General features: G+C 45.6%; 2 protein-coding genes across 6 annotated transcripts in view; both read right to left on the bottom strand.

The window, feature by feature from the left end:
* Positions 1 to 875, bottom strand: part of TMEM87B (transmembrane protein 87B) — a 51,534-nt gene extending 50,659 nt beyond the window's left edge. For all 4 annotated transcript variants that reach the window (XR_003794897.1, XM_029231892.1, XM_029231890.1 and 1 more), the window contains exon 1: positions 628 to 875. Coding sequence is in view for 3 of the 4 variants with exons in the window: in XM_029231892.1 (XP_029087725.1) it covers positions 628 to 786 (159 nt within the window). In the remaining variant the exon portion in view is untranslated. The remainder of the gene's footprint in view (positions 1 to 627) is intronic.
* Positions 876 to 13,330: 12,455 nt separating this feature from the next.
* MERTK (MER proto-oncogene, tyrosine kinase) overlaps positions 13,331 to 21,147 on the bottom strand; it is a 113,632-nt gene continuing 105,815 nt past the window's right edge. For both annotated transcript variants that reach the window (XM_029232082.1, XM_029232083.1), the window contains one exon: positions 13,331 to 15,152. In XM_029232082.1, coding sequence (XP_029087915.1) covers positions 14,639 to 15,152 — 514 coding nt within the window. In that variant the 3' untranslated portion in view covers positions 13,331 to 14,638. The remainder of the gene's footprint in view (positions 15,153 to 21,147) is intronic.

Genomic DNA, 21,147 nt, shown 5'->3' with positions numbered 1-21,147 from the left:
CCCTTAATTACACATCCTGCCCCCGCCCCCCGCCCACACACGCTCCCGGAGCTGTGATGTCAGGAACCCAAGAAGAGGGAAAGAGGGGTGGGGTGACTATTGCATGTTCCCTTCTCATTTAAAGAAAGAAAGAAAAAAAAAAGGCACAAGCTCTTTCTAAATTTATGCGGCAACTGAAGCCCTGGAAAGTCCACCCTGTGGCCACACGGGTGCGGCCCTGTGGCTGCACCCGGGCACGAGGAGAGGTCAAATCCAAAGATGCCGCTAGGAGTGCCGAGGGGTTCAGGGCTCAGGTCTGAATAAACGAGGACCTGATCTAGCCAGAGCAGGTCGGAGCAGAGCGAGGGGCCAGGACTTCGGGAATGGTGATCCTCATGAACAGGGTTCAGAAGGGATAGCAATCCCCCAGCACACAAGCTTGACTGATCCTCCCCACAGCCCAAGTCGGGCCGGAGGAGGGGGCGCTCCCCGCGCCGAGCAGACAAAGAGCCCAGAGAAAGTATCAGGGGACCCGGGGCAGGCCCGGCCAGATCAACAAGCCTGAGACCGGCTCCTGGAGCCCAGAGAGCGCGGGGAGGACCCGCGGGCCCGGGCAGCACCTCGCCTGGGTCCCGACACTCCACTTACGTCATTGATCGTCGCTGCCCAGAGCCCGAGCTCGGGAACGGCGCCCACAGCCGCCGGGCCCCAGCACAGGAGGCAGAGGGCAACTCGCAGCAGCGGGCGCCTGGCGGGAAGGCGGCCGCGGGATGAGAGCCAGACCCCGGCCCAGCTGGCGGCGGCCATCTTGACGCGGAAGCCGCACCTGGCGCTCCGTGGCGCCCGCCACGCCCCAGGCCCGCACCAGGTGCAGCTCCGCCCCGGCCGGGTTCGGGTCCGGGAAGTGTGGCTGGGGCATGGAGGAGGGGCTCAGGGCCGGCCGGGACGTGGAGCTAGAGGTGGGGCCAGAGAGTGGAAAGGAAAGGGGGCGGGCTAGAGGGAGGGGTCCGAGCATAAAGGCGGGGCCAGGCAGGGAGGGGAGCCGGGAGAGGAGGCGGGGCCGGGAGGGCGTGGAGGAGATGGGCGGGGCTCAGAGTCAGGCCGGGGGGAGGAGGCGGGGCCGGAGGGGAGACGGGGCTCTAAATCAGGTCCACGCTGGAAGCGGCTTCAGCCCGAGGCGGGAAGCTGAGGTCCCAGAATTTGCATGGCTCTGGTCGAATGCTTAGTGGGAAATATAGGATGGAGCTACTAGCTAAGGTTTTTCTCTGTGTATTTCAGTTTCTTGAATCCTCTGCATTTGTCCCCCAACCCCCTCAGCTCAGGGGAAATAAATTGTTCTCTAAATTCACGGTAAGTGCCTGGAAAGTGCTTTGAGGTCCGGTCCGTTGAACCCAAGGCGTAGTATTGTGAGTATAATGTCGGTAGGATGGTTAAAGATTTTTAGAACAAAGTTGCCTGGTTACTTAAAGCTCAGAGGGGCAGAGCTTGGGTCTGCCTTAACTGTGTACTTCGCCAGGCATTTTTGACTGTGAAACCTGAGTAAATGTCTTGCTGTCAAAGAGAACTACAGTAGTTTATTATTAAATGTAAATGTAAATAATGTCCAGAGGGAGAATACAGTCCTAGTTTAACATTGTCATTAACGTAAAATAGGATCGATTTATAGTCAAGAGGATCTGGCCTTATCAGTCATCTTAGTCACTTATTTAGACTAATTATTGAGAGCCTAATGTGTAATAAAGACTGCAAACGTGCATTCCATACGTGCCTTTCCCAGCAAGCAGTTGTGATCATTTCTATGTGGGTGGAAATAATAGACTACGCCAAGGCCTGGAGGAACAGGAAGACCTACCAGATGACTAGTTATTGGTGTGAGATGGACAGTGGCAAGACTGCGAATATTTAAACAGTAGCAGAACATCCAGGTCCTCCTAAACACTTTAGTCTAAGACATCAGAGGGACAATGATGGTTTTTAAGCAAGGCGGATGAAGTGACCAGATTATTTTGGTTAATCTCAGTCATATGAAAACTGTGTTAAGGAGGGCAATGAGATGATCAGTTAAGAATATTTCAATACTTTGTATGACCAGTTAAGAATAAATTACAGTAATTCAGAAATGGTGGCCTCAACCACAGAAGCTTCCATTAGAATAGAGATTTGGATGGATTCCAGAAATGTGGGAGATGGAGATTTTAAATTAAAAGACCTTGGTGATTGATTAGATATTGGAGCTTAGGAAGGAGAGGAGTTGAGGCTGGAACCAAGGTATCTGGCTGGAACAAATGAGGTGTGGACCATCTGGAAGAGGAGAAAAGTTAGGAGATCCAGGACTACATGGCTTCACAAAGGGGTAATTTATTTAGGTAACTGTACATTGGGGAAAGAGGGATACCCAAACAATTCAAGGAGTGTTGGACACACAGTCTGAGTTGGTATTGGCTCCCTATTAGAATGAGAGGCATAAGGGGCCAGGTAATATATAGAATCTGGGCCCATAGTTGGAGCCACTGGGTCCACAGACCCACATGGTGGTAATTGTCCTGGTTCCAGATTGTATAATTGGAATATACATAATGAGTAGCTGAAATGACCTTACACTGGTCCTTGGTGTCTAGAATAAGAGCTGTCTTAATGGGGAAGCCCAGGTAGAAGCCTCTGAATCTTCCCTGCTGGCCAAACCATATTGTCTCCTGGGGGGAACGGCAGAAATTAGTGCTACCTTTAAAAGATGCAATGGTGGTGGCTACCATCACATCTCCATTTAATGCCTCTTCCACTGTAGGTGCTTCTGTTAGTACAATACTATTTACAAAGGACACTTTGTGTCCTTTTCCGTTGATCCACTCACATCCCTCTATCCCAGATATCCTTGTCCCAAATCTTCTGATCTTTCTCCTCCCAGATTCCTGACCAGCTGGCTAAGCCATTAACCACTGCCCATAAATTCATGTATGTTTAAACTTCAGACAACTTCCCTTTCCACAAAAAGTGAATAAACAGAAGCATTGCCTAAAGCTCTGTCCCTGTGCCCCACCCTGGGGACACTGGAAGGATTTCTTCCTCACCTTTGTCTTTCAAGGCCACCCCTGAGCAAGACTAGAGTGCAGCTGCTATCCTTTTTCAACTTGCCCCTACATATGGAGCTGATCCATCTATGTACCAAGCTCAGGCTTTTAACCTCTCTATCAGCTGGTCATAAATAGGATCTTCCATGCAGCCCTGGGTGTGAACTGAGGGAGAAGCACTTTTGCAACTTTGCTTGATGTCAATGAAAGTAGATAAACAACATCTATTAACTACAAAGCCCTTGATGACAGAGAAATGATTGAAAAAGTTTTCTGAATTGGAAGAATTATTATTGTTAAAGTGCCCATTCCCCCAAAAGTGATCTACAGTTTCAGTGCAATCCCTATCAAAATTCCATTTTTTCACAGAAACAGAAAAATCCTAAAATTTGTATGGAAACACAAGAGACCCTCAAATAGCCAATGCAATCTTGAGAAAGAAGAACAAAGCTGGAGACACCACACTTCCTGATTTTAAACTATATCACATACAAATATAGTTATTTACAAAACAGAAAAAGACATACAGATATTGAAAACAAACTTATGGTTACCAAAGGGGAAATGTGGGGAGAGGGATAAATCAGGAGCTCGGGATTAACATACACACACTACTATATATAAGATAGATAACCAACGAGGACCTACTGTATAGTACAGGGAACTCTACTCACTAGTGTGTGATAACCTATATGAGAAAAGAATCTGAAAAAGAATGAATATATGTATATGTATAACTGAATCACTTTGCTGTACGCCTGAAACTAATACAACATTGTAACTCAACTATACTCCAATAAAAAATTTTAAAACTATATTACAAAGCTACAGTAAAAAAAAAACAACCTCCCCCCCCAAAAAAACAGTATGCTATTGGCATAAAACAGACACATAGATCAATGGAACAGAATAGAGACCCTGGAAATAAACCATTGCATAATGGTCAATTAATTTTCTACAAAGTCTCCAAGAATACACAATGGGGAAAGGACAGTCTCTTCAATAAGTGGTACTGGGAAAACTGGATATCTATATGCAAAAGAATGGATCCTATCTTACACCATACACAAAAATCAATGCTAAATGGATTAAAGACTTGGTCATAAAGCTGAAACCATAAAACTCCTAGATGAAAATGGAGGAGCTAAGTTCCTTTACATTAGTCTTGGCAACGATTTTTTGGATTTGGGACCAAAAGCAAAAATAAATAGTGGGACTACATCACACTAAAAGCTTCTGCACAGGAAAGGAAACCATCAACAAAATGAAAAGCAACCTATAGAATGAAACTACTTGCAAACCACACATCCAATAAGGAGTTAATATCCAAAATATACAAGAACTCATACAACTCAATAGCAAAAAAACCAACAACAAATAGCCCAATTTAAAAAATGGGAAAAACACCAGAATAGACATTTCTCCAAAGAAGACACACAGATAGCCAATGGGCACATGAAAAATGCTGAACATAACTAATCATCAGGGAAATGAAAGTTAAAACCACAATGAGGGGCTTCCCTGGTGGCACTGTGGTTAAGAATCCGCCTGCCAATACAGGGGACACAGGTTTGAGCCCTGGTCCAGGAAGATCCCACATGCCGCGGAGCAACTAAGCCTGTGCACCACAACTACTGAACTTGCGCTCTAGAGCCCACGAGCCACAACTACTGAGCCAGTGTGCCACAACTACTGAAGCCTGTGCGCCTAGAGCCCATGCTCTGCAACCAGAGAAGCCACCGCAATGAGAAGCCCGCACAACACAACTAGAGAAAGCCCGTGCGTAGCAATGAAGACCCAACACAATCAAAAATAAATAAATAAATCAAAATTTTAAAAAATCACAATGAGATTATCACCTCACACCTATTGAGATGTCTATTATCAGTAATAAATAATGATAATACATAAATGATTAAATAAATAAATAGGAGAGAAAGAAAACCTCTTCCTTACAAGTAGGAGACCAACAAGGAAATATAGAATGAATGATGGAGTTAGAAAATCATCATTTGGTAACTGTCATACTTACACATGACTCAGAAAGAATCATCAATTGGATTCTAAAATTAGTAAAAGTTTGTTGAGGAAGTATCTGCCACAAACTATATTAATTACAAAGGGGAAAATAGTAATTTTATAGTAGAGGAACCTGGCAGACACCACCTTAATGATCAAAGTTAATATCACAAAGAGTGGGACAAATGATGCCATGAAAAGAAGCAGCATCACTTCTGCGGTATTCCTGCCAAAAATGCATCACCTGAATTGAATCATGGGGAAACCTCCGATAAACGCAAATTGAGGAACATTCTACAAAGTAACTAGCTAGATTGAATTTCTAACAGTTGCTTTTCACAAGAAACTTGTATATCATATAAATATTTTTCTATTGTGTCAAAGTTTTATTGTTTACTAATGCTTCATACAGACCCCTTGTTATGCAACCATTAAAATTCAAGAGCACTAGGAAATAAAACTGTTTCTAGAACACTAGCCAATCCTCACCAGTAGGTGACACTAGCAGATTGAAGATATTTTATATAAAATACTATCTACTCTAAATGGCTTTTTAATCCAGAGTTTTCATCTTCCAACTTCAATTGATGATGCTATATATACCTCTAATTTAAGCCATTAAAACCTAAATCGGTCAGCAAACATTGTGTGCCTTAGTGCTAAGTATCACACATTTGATTGCTGGTAATGGACTCAACAGGGATTTTACATTATTAAAGAACAAATGTGGGCTTCCCTGGTGGCGCAGTGGTTGGGAGTCTGCCTGCCGATGCAGGGGACACGGGTTCGTGCCCCGGTCCGGGAAGATCCCACATACCGCAGAGCGGCTGGGCCCGTGAGCCATGGCCGTTGAGCCTGCGCGTCCGGAGCCTGTGCTCCGCAATGGGAGAGGCCACAACAGTGAGAGGCCCGCGTACCGCAAAAAAAAAAAAAAGAACAAATGCTTTTATGTGTTATTTATTTATTTATCTTTACATCATCTTTATTAAGCAAAATAACAACAGCATATATTTTATTTATTTTTTAAACATCTTTATTAGAGTATAATTGCTTTACAATGGTGTGTCAGTTTCTGCTTTATAACAAAGTGAATCAGTTATACATATACATATGTCCCCATATCTCTTCCCTCTTGCATCTCCCTCCCTCCCACCCTCCCTATCCCACCCCTCTAGGTGGTCACAAAGCACTGAGCTGATCTCCCTGTGCTATGTGGCTGCCTCCCACTAGCTATCTATTTTACATTTGGTAGTATATATAAGTCCATGCCACTCTCTCACTTCATCCCAGCTTACCCTTCCCCCTCCCCGTGTCCTCAAGTCCATTCTCTACGTCTGCGTCTTTATTCCTGTCCTGCCCCTAGGTTCTTCAGAACCATTTTGTTTTTAGATTCTGTATATATGTGTTAGTATTTGTTTTTCTCTTTCTGACTTACTTCACTCTGTATGACAGACTCTAGGTCCATCCACCTCACTACAAATAACTCAATTTCGTTTCTTTTTATGGCTGAGTAATAGTCCATTGTATATATGTGCCACATCTTCTTTATCCATTCATCTGTCGGTGGACACTTAGATTGCTTCCATGTCCTGGCTATTGTAAATAGAGCTGCAATGAACATTGTGGTACATATCATACTGTTTTGATGATGGTAGCTTTGTTTTTTGTTTTGGCTGCATTAGGTCTTTGTTGCTGCACATGGGCTTTCTCTAGTTGTGGCGAGTGGGGGCTACTCTTTATTGCAGTATGTGGGCTTCTCATTGCGGTGGCTTCTCTTGTTGTGGAGCACAGGCTCTAGTAGGCCTGTGTGCAGGCTTCAGTAGCTGCAGCATGTGGGGTCAGTAGTTGTGGTGTGTGGGCCCTAGAGCGCACGGGCTTCAGTTGTTGTGGCTCATGGGCTCCAGAGCGCAGGCTCAGTAGTTGTGGTGCACAGACCTCATTGCTCCACAGCATGTAGGATCTTCCCAGACCAGGGCTCAAACCCATGTCCCCTGAATTGTCAGGTGGATTCTTAACCATTGTGCCACCAGAAAAGTCCCTGTATTATATTTTGAAATCAGAAAGCATGATACCTCCAGCTTTGTTCTCCTTTCTCAAGATTGTTTTGGTTATTTGTGGTGCTTTGTGTTTCCAAGTGCCCATTAATAGACGAATGGATAAAGAAGATGTGAGATATATATATATATATACACACACACACACACAATGGAATATTAGCCATAAAAATTAATGAAATCTTGCCATTTGCAACAACATGGATGGACCTAGAGGGTATTATGCTTAGTGAAGTAAGTCAGACAGAGAACGACAAATACTGTATGATTTCACTTATATGTGGAATCCAAAAAGCAAATGAACAAACATAGCAAAACAGAAACAAAGTCATAGATACAGAGAATAAATAGGTGGTTGCCAGAAGGGAGGGAGGTGGGGGGGAGGAGAGAAGTAGGTGAGGGAGATTAAGAGGTACAAACTTCCAGTTGCAAAATAAATAAGCCATGGATATGAAATGTACAGTGTGGGAAATATAGTCAAGAAATATGTAATATCTTTGTATGGTGACACGTGGTAACTAGACTTATCCTGGTGATCATTTTGAAATGTATAGAATTATCAAATCACAATGTTGTGTAACAGGAACTAACATAGTGTTGTAGGTCAATTATACTTGAAAAACAAACAAACTCATAGAAGAAGAGATTAGGTTTCTGATTTCCAGAAGTAGAGGGTAGAGAGAGGCAGAACTGGATGAAGGCATTCAAAAGGTACAAACTTTCAGTTATAAGATAAATAAGTACTAGGGATATAATGTTATACATGAAATGTGTTAAGTGAGTAAATCCCAAGAGTTCTCAACACAAGGAAAAAATTTTTTTCTATTTCTTTAATTTTGTATCTATATGAGATGATGGATGTTCACTAAACTTATTGTGGTGATCATTTCATGATGTGTGTAAGTCAAATCATGATGCTGTACACCTTAAACTTATACTGTGCTGTATGTCAATTATATCTTTATAAAACTGGAAGAAAAAAATAAAAATTAGGTTGTCATTTTACTGTTGAGTTGTAAGAATTATTTATAAATTCTGGATAAAAGTTCCTTTTATCCAGACTGATGATCTCTGATTTTGGATTGGAATATTTAATCCATTCACGTTTAGTGAACTACTCATCACTGGCTAAGCAAGAAACACTGGGAATGCCAGGCAGACTTGTAAACTTCCTGAACTTGGAATATATTATCCAAGCTGCAGACAGATCCAAAAACAAAATGTGGAGGCCTCATTGGCCCAAGATGTTTAAGTACAACGTCTGATCAATGATTGGCTTACTACTAAGCTCTGCTTGACTCCAGGATGACCACTTAAAAGCCAGACTTAAAAATGAAAATGCGAATAATTTTAAAAAAGCAACTGAGCAGAGGCACCAGTGTTCAAACATTGCAGGAGAAACGCAATCTACAGGATTAGTTCAGGCAAACCCCTAAAGAAACAGTGATAACAACCACCCCTGGAAGGAGAGACAAATTAGAATCCATAGTTGTTGCAATATATGATCTGAAATATCCAGTTTCAACAGAAATAGATTAAATGGGTAAATAAACAAGAATATTAATGCGTACACAGGAAAAAAGTAGTCAATAGAAACTTTCCCTGAAGGGATCCAGATGTTGGACTGAACAGACATTTTATTATGTAAAAAAGCATCTATTTATAAATATGTTCAAACAATGAAAGAAAACCATTTTTTTAAATCAAATAGAGAATATCAATAAAGAAAGAGAAGTTATTAAAATAACTGAATGGAACTTCTGGAGTTGAAAAAATACAATTACTAAAATGAAAAACTCACTAGAAGGGCCCAACAGCAGACATGAGCCAGCAGAAGGAAGAATCAGTGAACCTGGAGGTAGGTCATTACTGATAATCTCACCTAAACGACAGGAAGAAAAAGAGTTGGAGAACCACACATTTTTGAATGAGAAACTATCTTCTGTCTTTGGAGAAACTATGTTAAAACAAGCCTCATGGAGTTAAGTATGCATGGAGTACTCCACGGAGTTAAAAGAAGCAGCCTGCATTCTCTCGTTCAGACTTGTAACATGATGGAATTTTGGTTTTCAAACTCCAACTGATGGCCCTTTAATTTTAAGTCAAATGGGGCTGGGCCTTAGAGCCTGCTTCCAGGAAAAGCGTTTGATCTCTAGCTCTGAAGTTTGTTACAGAGTCTGAACAGCATCTGCAGGCCTGGCTGATCTGCTTTCCTGTGGTATTAATAGACTTCAATAAAATGTGCGAGTCAGAGCCCTCTGAGGAATATCCTTTAAAAGAAAGTATTCACTTGAAGCCTTCTATTCCCTCTTCTGGACTGTTATCCAAGACAGCAAGGTCTAGATTGCTGTGCTTTGCAAATCCCAATGTCCCAGTTCTGTTCAGGATATAGTCACTAATATTCTCAGTGAGTATCAGTTGAATGGGTGAGTTGATTGTATCCTCACATGGTTGATGTTCAAAAACACTTTTTTTTTTCAAAAATACTTTTTTGGTTAGAATTTGTAGATGTGCAGTTTCAGTAAATCCACAGATTAATTTAAAATTATTGTGTCCTTAAGAGGTAGGAAGGGTTAATATACATAATTCTCAAGTGTCTCTCTTGAATACCTATGCATGGAATCCTAGATATTGTACATGAAAATATTCTAAAGTAGTGGTCTTTGGGTTACAATTTCTGGAAATAATCACTACATTAAAATACAAATAAGTTAGGTAATTTAGACATGCTTTTTAAAGTTAAACAGGATTGGCAATTTTACTTCTATTCTTAGAGCTTTAAAAGGGAGAAAATAGAACCTACATATAGAAACATCGCACGTTACTGAAATGTTCATTAAAGAAAGCAAAACTTCCCGTTTTCCCATTTGTCACTCAAGGTACCTAAATGTCTTTAGAGAAGTTAAGTTGCTGTTATAACTGGTTTCTTTTTGGGTGAGTTACTTTCCTACCGACTCAGCAGAAGTTCCAACTTGCTTTTTTCATTTACCAGGAGAAGTTACAAAATTCTTTACTTTCACGAGTCAGGACAAGTCTGGCCAGAATCGACCTGATTTGTAAGATGAGAGCTGTGGTTTGGCCTGTTTCCTGAGAGGGAATCTCTGCTTGGTCTGGGGGACATGGAAGCAGAGGGAGGGTCTCCTCCTCCCTGGAGGGCACTCTGACACCTCAGGTCCCCAAATCCTGTTGGTAAAGTCACCACTGCTTGCCATCACCCATATACGGAAAGAGAATGGTCACCGAAGCTCAAATAACTACACTCCAGGACGAGACTGATAGGAGAGGTATCTGGGCATCGCTGTGTAGGGAGGTGCCTGCCTCTGGGGGATGAGGACCACTGTCCTGCACTCTGACAACTTCCCCTTCTGTGTGCATCAGTGGCGAAGATTAAGTCTTTTTCTTTTCCTCCTCTCCTCTCTCCTCTCCTCTCTCCTCTCCTCTCTCCTCTCCTCTCCCTCTCTTTTCTCCCTTCCTCTCTCCCTCCCTTCCTGCCTCCCTTCTTCTTTCTCTCTCTCTCTATTTTCCTTATTATTATTATTTTTTGGCTGCGTTGGGTCTTAGTTGCGGGATCCTTCGTTATGGCGCTCGGGCTTCTCTCTAGTTGTAGTGTGCAGGTTTTTCTCTCTCTAGTTGTGGCGCGAGGGCTCCAGAGCGTGTGGGCTTTGCAGTTTGTGGCATGCAGGCTCTCTAGTTGAGGCGTGTGAGTTCAATAGTCGTGGCATGCTGGGCTTAGTTGCCCTGCGGCATGGGAGATCTCAGTTGGACCAGGGATCGAACCCACGTCCCCTGCATTGGAAGGCGGATTCTTTACTACTGGACCACAAGGGAAGTCCCTTTTTCTTTTCTTTTTTGAATTAGTTTGCATTATTTTGGAGGCAGTTGATAACATAATCAGGGACAGTATTTCTACTATGACAAATGGTGAGTTTGTACTGCATAAGCAATGAAATTGGGAGAAGCCTCTGATTGGGGAGAAGCCTCGATAACAAGCATAAGGTCCTTTCAAGGACCTTGCCACCTCCCCTTCCTACAGGGGGTTGCAGGAGGTGTTGCAATCTTTACGGTACACTGATGGACACTTGGGCTCCGGGAGATCAAAGTGACCTGACCAAGATTGCCCAAGGAATGCTCACAGGACTGGTTCCTGTCTAGCCCTTGCTGTTGGCTGCGTGGTCTGACTCCTGAGGCCGATTCTTCTCACTTCTCCTTTCTACTCAGAAAGAAAGTCCAGAAAAAGGAATGGAAAGGGGGGTGGGGAGGAGGGGAGAAAAGAAAAGGAAAGGAAAAAGAAGAAAAAAGGAGAGAGGTGGGGAGGGGAGTGAGGGAGGGAGGGAAGGAAGGGAGGAAAAAATAACCCTCCCAAGGCAGAGCTAGTCCCACCTGTAGGTCACAAGTATTTCTGGTATTTGTTTATTTCTCTTGCTCTCCCCAGCCCTGTCCCAGCCCTGTCCCAGCCCGGCTGAAGAGAATGACTGTCTTGTTTCTCCCTGTTTTCTCTCCCAGACTTTTGGCCCATAGGAGTCACTTACAAGTAATTTGAGTTTATACAAAAGAGAACTTGAAGGGCTATGTTCAGTTCATGCTCAGAAGTCTATACAAGACTTTGCCAGGGATCGGGTCCTCTGAAAGTTACTTCTTTCAAACATTCCAGCGTGGCTGAGAGAAGAACATGGTGGTAGCGACCGTCCCAGCGAGTGTCTGAACGAGGGGAGTCCGGCTCCATTCTCCTGTTGGGAAAAGGAGGCTGGGATGGGAGTTCTGCCCATCACGCCCCATTTACCCAAGGCCCTGGGGCATCGCTGTGGGGTTGAAGTGAACTTCTCTGCCATGTTTGTTACTGTCTCAGGAAAAGCCAGAAGTCACAGCTTTCTCTCTACAGCAGAACTGGCCCAGGCTTTCCAGCCCTTCTCAGGCCACACGGCATATACTGAGCAAACTGGACAGGATTTGGGGGGCTGTGGGCATTTGATGACCTATTCATTATATATTTATTTACATTATGTAATTAAAATTAGAAACACAAAACACAAAGTGTATTAGTTTAGATATTTAATATTAAATGTGTATGAAACTCCAAAGTATGTTTTTCAATTTGCTTATTTATCTTACAGATGCAAATATACATTTTTAAAAAAATATTTATTTATTTATTTGGTTGCGCTGGGTCTTAGTTGCAGCAGGTGGGCTTCTTAGTTGTGGCTCATGGGCTCCTTAGTTGCGGCATGTGTGCTCCTTAGTTGCAGTGGCGGCCTCCTTAGTTGTGGCTCATTGGCTCCTTAGTTGCAGATCACCAGCTCCTTAGTTGCGGCATGCAAACTCTTAGTTGCAGCATGCATGTGGGATGCAGTTTCCTGACCAGGGATCGAACCCGGGCCCCCTGCATTGGGAGCACAGAGTCTTAACCACTGTGCCACCAGGAAGTCCCGAACATACCTTTTTTGAGGGGGTGCTGCACGGCTTGCAGGATCTTAGTTCCCTGAGCAGGGATCAAACCCGCACCCCTTGCAGTGGAAGCACGGAGTCCTAACCACTGGACCACCAGGGAAGTCCCCACGAACATACCTTTTTACCTTGGGTTTTTTTGCTTAAACTAGCCAGTCAGTTCCTGATCAAGACATTCTCAATAGTTACCCCCAGTAGGAAACTTTATTTGCACAAAGTAAAAAAATAAAAATTTTCTACGGATTTTCAAATAACCATTCAAAATTTTCCAACAGTAGAAATGATCTTTATAGGCTCTAACAGCCTTTTGTTTTTTTCCTTTCACGGATAAAATGTGGTGCTAGCATTTCTCCTAACAATGCAGCTTCCTCGCCAACCTGCAGAACTTTCTTGTCTGGAGCATTTCACAGTAACAATAGAGCTGGCAGACCCTGTAGACTGGGGCATCTGGGCTGGCATCCGGGACCAGGACCCAGACTGTGAGGGCCACACTGATCCCTGCAGGCTGCAGTGGCTTGGGTGAGGCTACTCACAATTGCAACACACCTGGGGATGCCAGTGGCCCTGCGCCTGCGTGGCTGCCCCGGGGGCTGAAGGGATCAACACTGAAACTGACCACATCAGTCTACTGCTTTACTAGCAGAGTAAGTGAGCCTCCTCTTGCCTCAGTCTGCCCAGCTGTGACATGGAGATAACAGTAGTACCTACCTGGTAGGGTTGTTACGAGGATTAAATGACTGCCAGGCCTGGCCACATAATAAGGGCTATCTATGTGTTTGTTAAAAGAAGTTAAAAGGTCGAGAGGCTCTAGAACAGACCCCCAAATCACATGCTTAGAGCCAGCCAGAACTGGATTCCTTCGTTCTGAATTCTAGCTCCCGCCCTCTCTAGACACGGGCCATAGCAGGCCCTCAACCTTTCCAGCCTCTGTTTCCTGGCCCATGCGTGATGATGGCACTGGTACCCACGTTAATGATGTACATATTAATGTACAGTTCACATAAGGTGCTTGAGACATAACAAGTGCTCAACCAGCAATGGCTATTATGACCCAGCAGAGCCAGGACGTGAACTCAGGGGTCCTAAGCTCTGAGCTTATTCCCTGTCCACTGCCCGCGTCTCCCTCCTACGAGTCTCGCCTTCCCACAGAAAAGTGCTTAACTTCTTGGACTCTCTTCTAGAATTTTTTTTTTTTTTTTTTGGCCGTGCCACGTGGCATGCAGGATCTTAGTTCCCTGATCGGGGATTGAACCTGTGCCTCCTGCAGTGGAAGGGCAGAGTCCTAACCACTGGACCACCAGGGAAGTCCCTTCTACAATTTATTTGAAATCTTTCCACTCAGATTGTATTTTTCAACCCTCTAATATTTTTTTGTTCTTCATCTTTGGGCTCTCTGGAGTGGTTTTTCCATATCTTTAAAAAAACAATGTCGAGTGGTCAGAGCAATTGCATCGAGGGCCAGGCATCAAGGGAATTCCTTTGCAAAGGCACTGAGGCAGCCAGTGGCCATGTCTTTCCAAGTCTCAAGTAAGTACCACGCATCTTTCCTCATTCATATTTTATTAGGAAGCCAGATCGGAGAATTCATCAGTTATAAAACTTTAAATATGAAATGAATCACTCTTATCAAAGAGGTGATTCAGGTGGGAATACCAGATTTTTCTTAAGAGCAGAAGCAAAGGCAAATATGGCATTTTATTTTACAAATATTTAATAGTCATGAAAAAGGAAAAGAACTTTAAAAAAACAGCTTTGTGCCAACGTGAACATCCAGGAACTGCTGTGGAGATGGGGCTGTTAGAGCTTAAATGTTAAGATCATCCAGAAAAGTGACAGAAGTCATCTTTTATTAAAATAGAATATCTTTGTCTCTTTCCACCATATACATATAGATATTTTCTCTTTAAATAAATATATGTTACGTATTCTAAACGATGACTTACTTGACAACATTCACGTGGTGCTTTCGGGCCAGGGCATTGACTTGGTAAGGAAGACAAATACCAAAAACATCGAGTGTATGTGGGTTCTCGTAAGGAGGAATTTTCAGGATTTGGGAATGTGTCTCAGCTCTCCTCACATGAGGACTTCTGAGTCTTCTGAGGAGTCGTCGGCAAATAAGAGTTCATCTGACGCTGGGCTCCCCAAGGGCAGCGTGCTGGACTGGGACCAGGAGACCCCATTCCTTACCAGCCTGTCCTCCAGTAAAACACCGTTCCTTCCCGCCATCCCCGTCGCCGGGGCAGCAGGAGCCTGCTCTTCCCAGCCCTCGCTGACCCCGTTCAGGATGTACCTTCCCTCGTGAGGTCTGTTGTCATGGATTTCTGCGGTGACCACGCTGACGGTGGCACCGGGTGTGCAAGAAGCAATGACCAAGTCGGGATGGATGTTCACGTCCAGCTGAGCAAGTGCCGAGCCCTCGGCCGGGCCCTCGCAGCTCCCCGGAAACTGTGTGTTGACATAAATGATGTCGGCTTCGTCCTGAACTTCAGGCAGGCTTTCCAAGAGCTTTTCTAGCTGCAGCCTGAGCATTGAAAACGTGGGGCGGTTCAAGGGCTCAGCTCTCCAGCAAGAGTGCATGACTTCATACCTAGAAGCAAAGAAGAGTGTTATCTCCTGGCGCAGCACGCACCGCCCAAGTGCAATCCGCCCCTGCTTCTCCCACTCAGGTGGGAGTGGAGGGGCTGGGGGGAGGGGGAGGGGAGCGGGGGTCCCGGGAGCAGACAGGTGTCGGCGCCAGCTCCACACTCACCATCGTTCCAGGCCTTGGGAGGCTCGAGGAATGAAATCGAGAGGGGGGCTGGCGTGGGCAGGTGTGTGAAGAATAAGGGCAGTGCTGTGACAGCGGCAGGTGAGCCCTGGGCTGGGACAGCCCCTGATTTGAGGTGGCCGCAGCTTCGTGGCACGTGTAGGGCTGCTGAACCTTGGCCACCTGATGCTGCTCCGTGAAGGAGAAACGCTCTGGGGCCCCTGCTCTTCTCCGAGACTTCAACCTCCTCCAGTAAAAGTAATAACCGCTGACCTGTCACCGGCATTTACTATCTGACAGCCATCGTGTAAGGTACTTTTAGAGATACTAGCCTGCTTGGCAGCACGAGCCCACACACAGGTACTGTGATCCCCATTTTACAGAGGAGGATCCTGAGAGCGTGATGCTTGGCCCCAGGACGAGGGTGAAGCTGTGACCCACATCAAAGAGTGTCTGACGCCAGAGCCCATGTTCTTAACCACTGAGCAGCCCTGCTTGCCACGGGTTAGACCCTGACGGGTTTAGGTTCTACCCTGTGGGCAAGGGGGAACCATAGAAAGATTGTGCTTCGGTGCGTTCCCATGACCAGATGATAATTTTAGGAAAGTTGCTTTGGATGTCACCCAAAGGATGTATTAGGATCCTGGGGGGTGATGAGAAGAACAAGACAGGAGACAGAGGAGCCTGCACTCCCCTGTAGGAAACAGGGACCCGCTCGTTCACGTACATATACTGTGGATGTCACTGCGTGAAAGTTCCCACAAGTGTCACCACCCCCAGGCCCCGCCAAGCCCTGGCCCTCTATGGTCTGACAGTACCAGCAGACCCCGTTTTATTGCACTTCGTTTTATCACACTCCAAAGATACTGTGGTTTGTTTTTTTTTTTACCAGTTGAAGGTTTGCGGCAACTCTGCGTCGAGCAGGTCTATTGGTGCCATTTTTCCAGGAGCATTTGCTCACTTGGTGTCTCTGTGTCACAGTTTGGTAATTCTGACAATATTTCCAACTTTTTCCATTATTGTTATGTTTGTTAGGGTGACCTGTGATCAGTGATCTTTGATGTTACTATGATAATATTTTTGAGGTGCCACACACTGTGTCCACGTAAGACAGCAGATTCAATCAAAGGACGTTGTGCGTGTTCTGACTGCTCCACCGACCGGCCATCCTCTGCCTCTCTCCTTCTACTCGGGCCTTTCTATTCCCTGAGACACAACAATAGTGAAATTACGCCAGTTAATAACCCTAGAATGGCTTCTAAGCGTTCAACTGAAAGGAAGAGTCACAGGTCTCTCACTTTAAGTAAACTAGAAATGATTAAACTTAGTGAGGAAGGCGTGTCAAAAGCTGAGACCACCCGAAAGCTAGGCCTCTAGTGCCAAACAGCCCAGGTGTGGATGCAAAGGAAAAGTTCTTGAAGGAAATTAAAGGTGCTACTCCAGTGAACACATGAATGATGAGAAAGCAAAACGGCCTTAACGCTGATGTGGAGAGTCTGAGTGGTCTGGATGGAAGATCAAACCAGCCACAACATTCTCTTAAGCCAAAGCCCAATCCAAAGCAAGGCCCTACGCAGTGGTTGAGAGTCCGCCTGCCGAAGCAGGGGACACGGGTTTGTGCCCCGGTCCGGGAAGATCCAACATGCCGCGGAGCGGCTGGGCCCGTAAGCCATGGCCGCCGAGTCTGCGCGTCCGGAGCCTGTGCTCTGCAACGGGAGAGGCCACAACAGTGAGAGGCCCGCGTACCGCAAAACAAAAAAAACAACAAAAAAAACCCAAAACAAAGCAAGGCCCTAACTCTCTTCAGTTCTATGAAGGCTGAGAGAGGTGAGGGAGCTGCAGAAAAGAAGTGTGAAGCTAGCAGAGGTTGGTCCATGAGGTTTCAGGAAAGAAGCCGTCTCCATAACAAAAGTACAAGGTGCTGGTGTAGAAGCAAGTTATCCAGAAGATCTAGTTAAGATCATTAATGAAGGTGGCTACACTAAACAACAGATTTCCAATGTTGACAAAACGGCTTATTTTGGAAGAAGATGCCACCTAGGACTTTCACAGCCAGAGAGGAGAAATCAATGCCTTGTTTCAACGCTTCAAAGGACAGGCTGACTCTCTCGTTTGGGACTAACGCAGTTAGCAGGCGACTTTAAGTTGAAGCCAATGCTCATTTACCATTCCAAAAGTCCCAGGGCCCTTGAGAATTATGCTAAACCTACTCTTCCTGTGCTCTATAAATGGAACAACAAAGCCTGGATGACAGCACACCTGTTTACAACATGGTTTAATGAATATTTTCAGCCCACTGTTGAGACCTACTGCTCAGAAAAAATGGATTCCTTTCAAAATATTACTCCTCATTGACAATGTACCTGGTCACCCGAGAGCTCTGATGGAGATGTATAATGAGATGAATGTTGTTTTCATGACTGCTAACACGACATCATACTGTAGCCCAGGGGTCAAGGAGTAATTTAGATTTTCACATTTTATTATTTAAGAAATATATTTTGTAAAGCTAGAGTTGCCATGGATAAGAGATTCCTCTGACGAATCTGAACAAAGTAAATTGAAAACCTTCTTGAAAAGATTCACCATTCTAGATGCCGTTAAGAACATCTGTGATTCATGGCAAGAGGTCAAAATATCAACATACACAGGAGTTTGAAAGAAGTTGATTCCAACCCTCATGGATGACGTCGAGGGGTTCAAGGCTTCACTAGAAGTAACTTCAGATGCGGGTGGAAGAGCAAGGGAACCAGAAATAGAAGTGGAGCCTGAAGATGTGACTGAACTGCTGCAATTTTCACCTGTGTTTTTTTTTTTTTGGCTGCACGGAGCAGCTTGCGGGATCTTAGTTTCCCATCCAGGGATCAACCTGGGCCCTCGGCAGTGAAAGTGTGGAGTCCTAACTACTGGACCGCCAGGGAATTCCCTGAATTGCTGCAATTTTATGATGAAATTTTAATGGATAAGGAGTTGCTTCTCATGGATGAGCAAAGAAAGTGGTTTCCTGAGATGGAATCCACTCCTGGTGCAGATGCCGTGAAGACTGTTGAAATGACAATAAAGGATTTAGAATATTACATAAACTGAGTTGATAAAGCAGCAGCAGGGTTTGAGAGGACTGACTCCAAGTCTGAACGAAGTCCTCCTGGGGGTAAAACGCTATCAGACAGCATTGCATGCTACAGAGAAATCGTTCATGAAAGGAAGAGTAGATCGATGCAGCAAACTTCACTTTTGTCTTATTTTAAGAAACTGCCACGATGACCCCAGCCTTCAGCAGCCACCAGCCTGATCAGTCAGCAGCCACCAACATCGAGGCAAGACCCTCTACCAGCAAAAGGATTATGACTTGCTGAAGGCTCCGGTGATGGTTAGCATTTGTTAGTAATCAAGTGTTTCTTTAAAAAAATATTTATTTATTTGGCTGCACCAGGTCTTAGTTGTGACATGCGAACTCTTAGCTGTGGCATGTGGGATCTAGTTCCCTGACCAGGGATCGAACCCGGGCCTCCTGCCTTGGGAGCACAGAGCCTCAGCCACTGGACCACCAGGAAAGTCCCCACAGAGTGTTTTTAAAATTAAGGTATGTACGCCATTTTCTAGACATAATGCTATTGCACACTTAACAGACTACCGTATGGTAATCATAACTTTTATATGCACTGGGAAACCAAAAGATTCCTGTGACTCACTCTACTGCAGTGCTCTGGAGCTGAACCCGCAACATCTAGGAGGCGCGCTTGTACTGGGGGAAGGAATGGAGGGGAGGGGGACCCTGAAAGACACCTGCTGGCTGTGGGGACCCAGTGGGATAAGAAAAAACAAGGTGGCATCCGCGTGTCACCCTGGAGACGAGGAGACCAAGGGCCGGTGCCACGAACCACAGTGGCTGCATCTGGGAGGCTGTGAGTTCGGCCGAGGAAAGGTCCCCCGGAGGTGATGCGAGCACCGCCCAGAGCGGCCTCTTGGGTGATGGGGACCTGGTCATCCAGAGGTGGGGGTGATGCCGTAAGAAGAGGTGGCCCTCAGCAGGCAGGACCGGGGAGCGGGGCTCCAAGCACACCCTGTTATTTCCATTGCTGTATTTCTCAGGGTTGACTGTAAAATGACAGAGGGGCAACCAAACACAGGAGTCAACTCATCTCCACTAAGGTGAGACAGCAAACAGAGGTGCTCCAATATATCTGCCTCAGTTTTAAAAGAAAAGACCCCAGAAATGCAGAGAGCTCTCTGTCCTTCGCCAGTATCCAGACTCAGAGGGGACCTGGGGAGCGGGCTTGGCTCACCAGAGCCTCTGCGAGCCCGCGGTGTGAGGAACCAGCCTGGGGGTGGGGACCGCGGAGCCGCCGCTTCCTCAGGCTTTTCCCCAGCCTCCCTCCCCCAGCCGCAGGGCATTGCTGACACTGCAGCTCTTTCACCTAAAAAACCACCTCTCAAAAACCGACTCAGCATTCCCTCGTCATGGCTCTACACGCAGCATCTAAAACCACAACGTGACACAGCTGAGACCTTGCTAAGACCCCAGATAATCAACTTCCCCTGGAGCACCGAAGAAACCAAGAAAGAAACAGCCACAAAAGTCTCCATTCAGTATTGTTTGACAGAAATGGCTTCCTCATTTGCAGAAGCAAACGTTTCATTCATGTGGCCCTTTCAGAAACGACCGTGAAGCCTCAGATCTAATTGAATTAGGATTTTATGATGTTTCTTTTAAAGGGCTTATGATTTCTGTGTCTGTTCTAAATGTTATAGATTTACAACCATAACCACCACCACCACTACCACACCCCTCCAAGCAGTGTGAGGCTCTGATCAAAAAAAACTTTCCTTCTGTTTGGCCACGGTGGATCTGGGAGGCCCATGTGCAAACTGACCGGGGCCTTCTCACCGGTACGAGGAAGCAGGGCCAGAGTGTGAGTGTGGGTGCGCGTGTGTGGAGTCCTGCACAGGCCCACCTGCCCGAGCAGCGCGGCCCGGCGTTCCACGGCGGAGGCCACGCAGGCCCACGGTCCTGAAATGTTCTTGCTAAACATGGTGAGAATACCCCTCTCCAAGCCCATGACGCCTGTTACGTTGGGGACAGACTCATCATTAGGAAGGTTCAGATCACCAAGCTAGAGGCAGTGCCACAAGAAATGATTTTTAAAAAGTCGGCAAGGTGTTTGGGAGGGGATCGAGTTGTAAAGATGCTATTAATCACGGGCACCATATGTGACACTTAGCGTGCGTGCTTCCTGCAGGCTGGGAACTCCACACACTTCTTTGTTAACCCTCCAAATACCTCTGCAGAATACGTGACTATACTTTTTTGGTGGCTGATCACGTGGCACGGAGTGGTCAAGTCAGCTGCAGTGGCCACAAACGTGGCTAGTTAGGAGGCAGAGCCTGGCCTCTCTGACTCCAAGTTCCAGGCCTCTCCCCGTACTGTCCACCCCGAAGAGAGAGGGGCCTGTTGGGATGGGAAGGGCACTGTGGTCCTGCACGCTGGGAGCTGGGGGGAGGTCTCACACTGGCTGAGTGTACTGTCTCCCTGGGATAGTTTTTTTTTTTTTTAACAATATTTTTTTTTTTTTTTAAATAAATTTATTTATTCATTTAGTTATTTTTGGCTGCGTTGGGTCTTTGTTGCGGTGCGTGGGCTTCTCATTGCGGTGGCTTCTCTTGCTGTGGAGCACGGGCTCTAGGGGCATGGGCTTCAGTAGCTGTGGCACATGGCCTCAGTAGTTGTGGCTCACTGGCTCAGTAGTTGTGGCTCGTGAGCTTTAGAGCGCAGGCTCGGTAGTTGTGGTGCACGGGCTTAGTTGCTCCACAGCATGTGGGATCTTCCCGGACCAGG

The sequence above is a fragment of the Monodon monoceros genome, unplaced genomic scaffold (assembly GCF_005190385.1).
Source record: "Monodon monoceros isolate NGI ecotype Baffin Bay Population unplaced genomic scaffold, NGI_Narwhal_1 Super_Scaffold_19, whole genome shotgun sequence".
Lineage (NCBI taxonomy): Eukaryota > Metazoa > Chordata > Mammalia > Artiodactyla > Monodontidae > Monodon > Monodon monoceros.
Note: the sequence above shows the minus strand (reverse complement) of the source record. Positions and strands in the feature narration are given on the sequence as shown.